Consider the following 10,289-nt stretch of genomic DNA (forward strand, 5'->3'; position numbering starts at 1 on the left):
TAAAAATAAAAAATTCATTATAGAATAAAAGCTATAGATCTTACAATAGAAAATTCAAGTAATCTTTATGTTAGAACTAAGCTTAGACACAAAAAAATGCCCCATGTACCTACCAAACCATTGTGAATGCATTCAAGAAATTTTTCTATACCTTTTTTCTATTCAAACAAATTCCATGGGGCTCCTTTTAGCACGAGGATTAGGGGTCTGGCTTTTCTTTTCTAGAACACTAAGTAGAGCCTTCTGTCGGTCCAAAGCACATTCAATATACTCTTGGAGTGGTGGAAGGCGCCCTTGTTCGGAATCGCTGGATGCTTGGCCTCTAATAATCTATCAAAATCATTAAGTAGGGTTGGTATAGAAAACCATGGAGAATATAAAAGGAGCCAAAAGGGGAAAAAATAGCTATATGAAAATACCTTTGATGCCCGGTGTCGCTCCGCCTGTTGACAGACGTCCCTGATATCCCTTCCAGACATTCTAAATACAGTAGGTGAGGGTCAGACATAGATCACACATCGAAACAAAGTTTTATGCAAGACAGAATAGCTAATGCTTGGCCCAGGACAGCTAGGTAAGAAGATGTTACACTCCTGGCCTGTAAAAATACAACCCGAATTGCACCATTCCTAGGACCCACCATTCTGAGAGTCCCCACTAAGGGCATACTCTAGTTCAAGAAACTACGTAGAAATTTTATTCAACCACTCACCATATTATTATATTCTGAATGTCTAAGAGAATCTTAATTGATTGGATTATTCAAGATTCTCATGAGGTCGGCTCGATTAACAAGGTCTCCCAGGTCCCCACAAAGGTTTGGAAGATTTAATCAGAAATTTAGCTGCGAAAAATACAAAGAACTTACCCTTCTGTAGCTGCAGCTAACTCAACTAGTTCAGATTCGTTTAAGTGCTTCGCATATTGCACAGCTATTTCCTGGCGATTCTGTTGATCGGGTAGGTCAAAAGTAATCATAGAATCGAACCGACTGCAGAAAGGATACATAAAAATAAAATAAAATTAGACAATCATCCCATCAATTTAGGTATGGTCCCCAGCTTATACACAAGACGTAAATACACAAGTATACCTGATAAGAGCAGGATCAAGGTCTTCCTTTCTATTTGTTGCAGCGATTACCACCACTCTCTTCTCCTGATCAAATCCATCTATCTTCATGCAGAAAAGTAAACTCTTTACCAATGGTGCGAAAAACAATATAGTCTAAAAAAGGCAGAGCTTGTTAAATATAAATATAAATATAAATGCCAAATAAATCCTTTATAGAGGAAATATCTGCCCAACAGAATTTCCCTACAATTTCAAATTAAATTGGAGTTGATAAGCCTTCCCTTGAAAAAAAAAAGATTAAAAAGTTTTAGGTCAATAGTTTTTTTTTTTTTTTTTAAAAGAAAAAGAAAGAAAGAACTTCAAGAACTGGAGATTCCCAGGCATTGCAAAAAGCTCGGATGATTACTAAAATACACCTCTAATTTTAAACAAATCTAGGGTCCCAAAATTTTGAGAAATCCAGACATATATGCTCTTCCAAAATGGTAAAACTAGCTTAAACTACCAAGAACCACCCACATTCAATAAATGCTCTCCATTGGTTTTTAGGTGTCTTTAATCTTTTAAGACCACTAATATTGTAGGGACTTTTTAAGGTAGAACAATGCTCTCCAAGCTCCAGCCTAACAATCTGTGATCATTGTAATGTTAAATTAAAGTGTGAAGGTGTTCACTATTCAGTACACAACAATATGAAATTCAAACTATTCAAGAATCCCAAGGATGACGATTCCATTCTTCAGCTTCTAGAATCTCTATGTACATAAGATGCCTGATCTCACGCAAGTCACATCCATCGAGTCTTTTCCAATTTCCATGATATATACATTGTCCATTTTACCAATTTTTGGGTTCGAACTTAGAATTTTTCATATTCCAATAAAGGCGGATAAAAAGACAAGTGCAGGAACAGAATGGAAGGACAAAGGAAAAAAATTGAAAAACTAACAGATAATATGTGCTCAGTCCAGTAAACTAAGGAACAAAAATCCAATTTTACCTGTCGCAACAACACTGATAAAATCCTGCGTGTAGCTTCATGCATGCCATCATCACGAGTAGCAGCAAAAGAATCAACCTGTATAAACAAAACAAGGTAGAAGGTGAACTGAAAATGATGAAATACTAAAATCAACTTAAGAGGAAGCACACACCATAAAATAAAGTAGCACGCTCTCAACAAAATCATATAAATAGAAGCCCAAAAACAACCAAAATATGATCAGATATTTTTTGTACTTCACATTAATTTGAATGATTTAAAGACCAAGTATAATCTGCAGCTCTCAGCCAATTACCTCATCTAGGAATATGATTGCACCATTAGAGAGCTCATTAGCAAGTGAGAACACTGTCCCTAATAATCGTTCGCTTTCACCATAATACTTTGACATGACAATTTCAAGTGGCACATATAACAATGGCACACCCTGTCATAATAAACCACATGCTCAGAGGGTTAAAATTTCCAAAATAAAACTTCTGCTACTTTCTGCAGGAAGAACAAAAATACACTAAAATAGGTTTGGCATTTCTATTTCAGTTTATTGACACGCAAATATACTTGCAGTGTGATTTATTTTTACAAGTCCTGAAGATATGCATGTTATGAGAATTATTTCATTCTGTAGCTTATACCATCATGTTCATGCACAAGGAAGATCCAAAAGAATATGGATTGATAGCAGCTTGAGAAGGCACAAAAAGTAAGGCTAGCAGAGGAAGAGATGAGAAGAGAAGAGGTAATGATCATCAAATAGGGAGACGAGTTCAAAATCCCATCAAAGGGGTAAAACGATCCACTAATAAGGAAACAAAAGGTTCTGGCACATAGAAACTTGTGGGCTTCTCGAACTACATCATTCAGGATAGGAAAGCGGGAGTTAGAACACAGCTTGAGAATAGAGAGAAAAATGAATAAGATTTCAGCCAACAAACTGAATTTTCAAAATCAACCACTGGTTCTATAATCAATTTGGCTTTCATTTTTTTTTTTTTATGACGGGGGTGCCCGGACCTGTAAGGCCAATTAGCAGGGGCGAGGCATCTGGCCTTTTAGAGAGCACCATATCTAGCCCAAATGATAAAAAAAAATGTAAGCCTGGTATTCTGGCTAAAAAGAGAATATCAAAATGTAAATATGAAGTGCTTAATGGCTTACCGCTTGATTAGCAATTACCCGAGCACAAGATGTCTTCCCTGTCCCTAAAAGGTAAAGTTGCAATGGGAGTAAGTTTGGATCTCCTGGCAATTTAATGTAAGCTGTTTGCTAGAAAACTCAATGCAGAAATTTAAAAATAGACATGGATCAATGAAATATAATAGCACACAACAAAAATCCTTGGATCAATGAAATATAATAGCACAAAACAAAAAACCTTGAGTTAAGCTCCAGACTATGCTTATGACCTACAAAGAGCAAGATCACTCATCAACTAAAATCTTTTGACACTACCTCAACCTATTTTTTATCCATCTCACCCTTTTAGAAGTATCAATCGACAGTAAATCAGTCATCAATAAACCCATCAAAGGTCCTTGTCATACATGATCAAGACCATCTTCAATTCTCTCCTTTATCTTATCAATCTATTGAGGCTGCTCATATCAAGGACTCCATGGAGGCACTCATTTCTATTTTGTCTTGCCAGTCTTTCCATTCATTCCTTTCAGCATCCTTATCTCTGCTAAAACTCCTGTGTGCGTGTTGTTTCCTGATTGGCCTAAAATCCCACTTCATAAATAGTTAACAACATCTCATTGTTAGACATTAAGGAGAGGAACAAGTCCCTTTTTTTTTTTTGAAAAGTATAATATAATTCAAGGAGAAAGAAAAAACAGCATACAAGGAGGCCGAGAAAGCCTCATAGAAAGCAACAAAGAAGAAGAGCAAACAACATCAATGATTACATAAAGAGTTCCATCGAAAAACAAAATCATCAAACGAAGTTCCCACGAACAGACTAGCTGTAGAGGGATGGGGGAGAATTAGGAAACATGAAGGATACAAATGGAATCTACCGCTAAAAAAATGTACATTGCCACAAGTTGACTTTTCTTTCAACAACAGAATGTTGAACAGAGGGTATCCTCAGATCCATTTTCTTTAAGTGAAGAAGAGTAGAATATATTCACCAAGGAATAATTACAGTTAATGCACTGCCTTGTATTTCTCCCACTTAATTCAATTCCTACTCCTACATCCCCAGTTTTATAACATGCTCATTGATAACATAATAATGTGAATATCGATAGTACTTACAATCTTATGTAAAAAGTTCATTTAATATCAATGGCCTTTCTACATGAAGCAACATCAGGCAATCATACTCTCAACGGTCTATATTGGAGAAGGAGATAACCTGGTGGACCTTCAAAGAGGACAGCCCGAGGTCTGTTAGACTCAAACTTACGTCGGGTGCCACGAGCAATATCATCATATACTTCAGGACTATGTAAAGCCAGTAGTATGGTGTCCTCTATTTCACTGCACAACAAAAACTGAGTAATGATTTATTGGAATAAGATCAAAATTGAATTTTGGAATAAGGAAATTTGACAAAAGATATCAAAGCATTTGCATCCTTCACATACCAATTCACTTCAAATGCAGATGCATACAAAACTAACAACAATGCACAACACAAATACACTTGATCAAACATGTGTACATACATGACGAGAAATAAACATGCACATCAATATGTCTATACCCACATTGGTCTTTGTTGAACATCACCATCACCATTCACCACCACCACCACCACCACCATCATCAAAGCCTAACCATTTAGGGTCAGCTGAACAAATCCTGCTCCTCCATTCAATTCAGTTCCAGAGACACATCTTTTATTATTGAAAGTGTATTCATATCCACTTTCCCTACCTCGGCCCAAGTTCTTTTGGTTCTTGCTCTTGCTCTTTTAGAACCTTTAACTTGCATATCCTATCTAACTCAGTCTGCATGTTGAAAAGTGTTTAAACCACCTAAATTGACTCTCTTAGTTTATCATTGCCTTGAAAAAATATCCCTTTTTTTACGGACAGATCCAATCTCCTCATTTTTACGGATACTTGAACCTAAAATAAGGAGTTATTACTTTGGGCTATTACTTAACCACTAGATAACCCTATGAGTGTCCTTACTAAAATTGCTTTGAATTATATCAAGTTATATACAAGTGGTAATGTTATATAACAACATCAATTAATATGTTCCAATGGAAACAACCAATTATCCACTCTCATGTCTCCAAGTTCGTGATTCTAATAACTATCACTAAGACCATTTCTAGAACATGACAGCATAATCCATTTATTATCATTACCTTTAGGGATTGATGGCAAACATTTTACGTGAATCATTACAAGAATAAAGTATTGAATTTGGCAATGATAGGAACTCTTGCAACAATCAAATATAGTAAATTGAGAAAAATTCAGGGATCATTATAAAGGTGCCCACCATAATTACAAAGGTTCTCTAAATGGTATCATCTTGAGTTGATAAGATAGGAGCATTTTTAGAAAATGACCCAACTTGTTGAGCTTGATTAATATTATAGGGAAAAAATTGAAGTTCTTTTTCTTTCATCGTACCGCTTTTGTTGATCATATCCTGCAATATTGTCCCATGATATCTCACCATTCGATGAAACTGCATGGGTCTCACTAAATCCAAAAACTCTTACACCCATTGCCTCCAGAGCAGCCAGTGATTTTTGAGTAGAGGGCAAAAGTGAATCTGTTTTGTTATCCTGCCTCTCTGGATATCCCTTTGGTCTTCTTTCCGATGCTCTCTTTGCACCCACCCTTCCTCCAGCTAATTTCAGTGCAGACACCAAAGCATCAAGCTCCTTGGGGCTAAAGCTCCCCTTCTTTATGAACTCAATTTCCTGACAGCAAATAATTTATTTTTGTAAGAGAAACTAGCAAGTACAACATGGTTCATTAATCAGAAAATATCATTTTTGTAGAAAAAATAAAAAAAATAATAATAAGGAGTTTAAATGTATCAGAGAACATGAAGAACTAACTGCATTATCAGAACTGATAAGAGACTGAAATATCAGGATGCATAAATCTCCCTCATGGGCATCCTTATCTTCTATCAATTCCCTGTTGTCCTGAACTTCTTTCTGCTTTTCTGGATTACTAAGTGTCAGTTGCCAAGCAACGGGGCTGAAATCGAAAAACCAAAACAAGAGCCAATTTTCATAGTTCCGAAATCTTTAAATATATAGTATAATTTTTATATATTATAAGAAATGTTTCAGCAGTGCAACTTTTTACAGTGTCAAAACAGATTGATACATCACAATATAACTTAAGAACATACGATAGAAGTAACGATAATGCTGATGTTTCTACAAACCTATCCCAAGCACGCAATGTCATATCTGAACCGCCACCACGCTCTTCAACCTTCAATCCAAGATGTGAAACAAGGTCCACAATCAGGTGTGGTATTTCACATGTTGAAGGAATTTGGAATTTGATCCTGACCTATAATATAGAAGTGAAACACTGAAACCTTTTAGCAGTGTGTTCAGAATGTTGTAATGATAATAATCACATACTCAGATGAACATGAAATAGTACTGATGTAACAATAAACCTTTAAAAGATATCCAGCCAACATTTTTCTTGGAAAACAATAGCATTGATTTCATTAACCATTCATATGACATGAATGACAAGAGCTTTCTATTTGTAAGTTTCTTAGCATACTTCCTCGCTCAAATTGAAAATTTTCTCATTAACATGATCCTTCATACGGCTTTGAAAAGTTGAGGGAGCATTGGTAAGGCCGAACGGCATTACTATAGGGCAAACAAGGCATCTAAAAAATCTTAAGGAAAAAAAAAATATTAATTAACATAATGAAATAAACCTAGACAAGTACAACTGGAATCATTATTATTTTTTCAGATATATTCTTGCCAATAGGAGGTGGATTAGTAGGAGAGAATGTCTGCTCAGGAAGCCAGCCATCAGTATTTTATTAATATAATAAGTAAAGCATCCACTAAGCTACCATACACTTTGCGTAATCGAGATGAACTCTGTCATGTAGCGGGAGTTCCACTCATTTTACTGTGATGTACTCCACCATCTGTTGTTAGGTTCCACCCATCCAAATTCTACACGCTTTTGGCAGACAGATTCCACCACTATTGTTAAGTTTTGTCTAAGCTAGTTTTTTCTAACTGTGTTCTAATATGAATGGATGCAAGCCCCAACCTTTCTTAGGAGTAGCATCAATCAAATCAGCAAGACTTAGAAAACAAGAAAAAGAATCCAACACATTAATAGGCAATGAAATACAATATATATTGTTAGCCAACTTAAATTAGTTGTCAACCAAAAGTGGGATTGGTCCTTCTCCCTATTCTCTTGTTGAAACTGGCAACAACATCTTGAATTCCGCTAGTAGACTTCTCAGTGATTGATTCACCTTGGGTGTCCATCATCCCAAGGTGACACAAGTATGGTTAATACTTAATTAGGATATTTATTTCCGCAAAATGATTTGGTTTCCAGTATACATTTGACTAAATAAACCATAATACAATATTAAAAGCGGTAGAATTAAAATAAAAATAAAAATAAAATTGTTGAGAGACTTTCTTAACCTTCTGGCCCTTAATAGCAACAGTAAATGGAGGATAAGATCCGTATTGCATTCCCTTACTTCTAAGCAACTCTTCTAATCGATGCCTTTCTTGTCTAACAGTTTTCTCCACATCAACATAGCCTGATGGCGAAGATTCTGGTGATGATGGAGTTTGAGAATCTGCCTGCGCATAGCTAAGCTCCCAATAGAATCAACTTATATGCATAAGAAAGAGCAAAAAATTAACATGATTATAATCACACACGTGACACACCTCATTGGCATCGGCATGAGACACTTCTAGCAATCCCACTCCAAGCACACTCGCTAAGACAGCTGGCATGATATTAAATAATCCAGGAAATTCTGATACTGATTTGAAACTCGGTTTTTCATATGTATTGGGACGCATTTGATTTTCGAAAGGCCCTGCGTTTTGGGCAAGAGAGTGATTTTAGTTCAAGAATACATTTCAGGCATTTTTTTCGATTGGTCTTTTTTCCTTCTTTGGTAGCATTGTAATCTTATTAGCTTTAAGACGTCCAGAGAAGGTCGTAAATTTTCAAAATTTAAAGATCGTGATATGGTTTCAAGCCATTATATTAATTTCAACTAATTTGACTTGGCCGAAAATTTCTTCAAGTTGTAAAAACTTCTGAGATTTCTTTTTTATTCCGTCCATGGAAGAAACTGCTACCAAAAATTTCCAGAGATTAAACTCCAAAGAACAATAACTAAAATTAATTAGTACCGAGAAAATCTAAATTAAGTTGATTTCTAAGCATATTTCAGACGAATCGAGAACAAATTTAGGATTTTTAATATATTCTTTGTGCTTCTTGTGCAATTATTGAATGAATTTGATTTTTTGATTTTTATTTTTTCATCGTTCGATCAATTAGAATGAATAATAGAAATCAAGTAATCTAGTAAGAAAATTAATAGGATATAAAATCGATTAAGAACAAATACTAAACACAACAAAGCTAACAGATGCAGAAACTATAAGAGAGAACGTACGGTGGTGATACATTCGGTGTTGAAGGTCTCGAGTTGCAGGAGATGAAGGAGAGCTTAGGGTTTTGAGAGGGTTTATCGCTCGCAATGCCTGGCGTGGCTTCAGAAGACGCCTCAGAGTTGACATCGAATCTCTCTCACTGCGAGTCCTAAACTCTTCAATTTGAGTTTTATGTGTAAAATTAGAGCGGGTAACGGAGGCTTCAGTTCAGAACTATTGAGCTGAAGACGTGGAATGGTAGTCGGTTGTGATTTCTGAGAGAACTTCTCGTGTACATTTGAGGAGACATTTTAAAACTCGGTATTTCGTTTCGTCTAGCCCTGCTTAGTGCTTATACTGAGCTGACTCGTCCATATCATCTCATCTCGCGATAACTATTTATAGTTATTTATTTGAAAAAATTACTTAAAGGACCTGATGGAGGGATTTCTTTCTAATTTATCCCTCAAATTTTTGAACTTCTCTTGATAGTCCATTTAGTAAAATTTTCTTTTCTAATTAGTCTTATGAACCCGATACACCACATTTCTAACAATTGAATATCCTAATCATTTCATCTCAAGTTTTTCGTCCCAAAAAACAAGATTTTTGGCATCCCAATCGAGTTTTGAAGATGCCATTCCATCGAAAATGATTTAAGAAAGAAGAATAAACCGTTTTCACCTTTTTAAAAATAAGTATGTAAAAAAATTAGATTTTTTTTCTTTGTTTTTTATATGAAAATTGATCGAGGATATTCTTTGGATTTGAAATCATCTAAATAAGTCATTATCTCAAAATTTTAGTTGTTTTTTTTGTGTATTTTAATTGGAAAAACTCAAAAAACGAAGATAGGTGGGTTGTACCAATGTTGAGTTCATCCCTTTTAATTGTCGAATTCAACGATAAAAAATATTGAACTTGCCACGTATTTTCTCTTGGAACCCAAATCTTAAATCCAGATGTGAAGTTATTAGAAGAGATTGGAATGGCAATGTCTTGGTCGTAATGGCTGAAACAATCCATGGCCAATTTTTCTTGTACCACGAGCTCCAAGCCATAAAGACAGGTATCACCTTAGCTATCGAACAACACATCACAACAATTACAATCCGAGCTGACTCCAAGAATGTTGTGGACATTATTAAAGAAAATTGTGAACCTCCCTGTAGACTGAGAATACTTACCAAATCAATCAAGAACCTCACGACTACCTTCTCCCATTGCCAAAGTTAAATTTTGTTATAGGGAGACCAACAAAGCGGCAGACTTCTTAGCTTCTTACGTCCCCACTTTTGGGAGAATTAGACTTTGATCCTAGAGATTTTCCAGGTTTGTTGAAAGATATTGTTCCAAAGGATGCCTTTTGGGGGGGGGGGGTCAGCCCCCACCCCATTACTCTTATAAAAAAAAAAAAATAATAATAATAATAAAAAAAAAAAAATATTAGAAATTGGATCGGATTTTGGGTCTCATCCAATCCATGGACTGAGGGTGGCATCTATCCACGCATGATCTTGAAGTAAAATTTCAGATTTCATGGAAGAAAAAAAAAAAAACTGAGGGCAGGAGGACAAATCAAGGCATGTGTAAGGAATTTTC

The 10,289-nt window shown here is 35.5% G+C and overlaps 1 protein-coding gene across 2 annotated transcripts; it reads right to left on the reverse strand.

Annotated features, from left to right (window-relative positions):
- LOC147411632 (P-loop containing nucleoside triphosphate hydrolases superfamily protein) lies at nucleotides 1–8,983 on the reverse strand. Of its 2 annotated transcripts, XM_086450589.1 has the most exons (14): nucleotides 8,711–8,983; nucleotides 7,965–8,119; nucleotides 7,710–7,874; nucleotides 6,449–6,579; nucleotides 6,111–6,255; nucleotides 5,674–5,969; nucleotides 4,437–4,561; nucleotides 3,236–3,279; nucleotides 2,373–2,504; nucleotides 2,075–2,152; nucleotides 1,094–1,176; nucleotides 869–991; nucleotides 420–480; nucleotides 1–330 (listed from the first exon to the last, which is right to left on the reverse strand). In XM_086450589.1, the coding sequence occupies exons 1-14, from the start codon at nucleotides 8,832–8,834 to the stop codon at nucleotides 163–165; spliced, it is 1,830 nt and encodes a 609-aa protein (XP_086306715.1). In that variant the 5' UTR covers nucleotides 8,835–8,983; the 3' UTR covers nucleotides 1–162. The 2 variants fall into 2 exon arrangements, with proteins under 2 accessions (XP_086306715.1, XP_086306724.1); XM_086450598.1 differs by lacking the exon at nucleotides 8,711–8,983 and having other exon boundaries at nucleotides 7,710–7,884; nucleotides 7,965–8,113.
- Between the last annotated feature and the right edge of the window lie 1,306 nt (nucleotides 8,984–10,289).

This window comes from Akebia trifoliata, chromosome 1 (genome assembly GCF_017979445.1).
Source record: "Akebia trifoliata isolate Shusen 1 chromosome 1, ASM1797944v1, whole genome shotgun sequence".
Classification (NCBI taxonomy): Eukaryota; Viridiplantae; Streptophyta; class Magnoliopsida; order Ranunculales; family Lardizabalaceae; genus Akebia; species Akebia trifoliata.

Bases quoted from the DNA above. Each gene is read 5' to 3' on its own strand.
- LOC147411632 (XM_086450589.1), bottom strand. From the start codon at position 8,834: ATGTCAACTCTGAGGCGTCTTCTGAAGCCACGCCAGGCATTGCGAGCG. The intron at 2,505-3,235 runs GTAAGCCATTAA...TTATTATGACAG, and splicing joins GGGTAATTGCTAATCAAGCG to GGTGTGCCATTGTTATATGT. The intron at 481-868 runs GTAAGTTCTTTG...TACTGTATTTAG, and splicing joins TTAGCTGCAGCTACAGAAGG to AATGTCTGGAAGGGATATCA.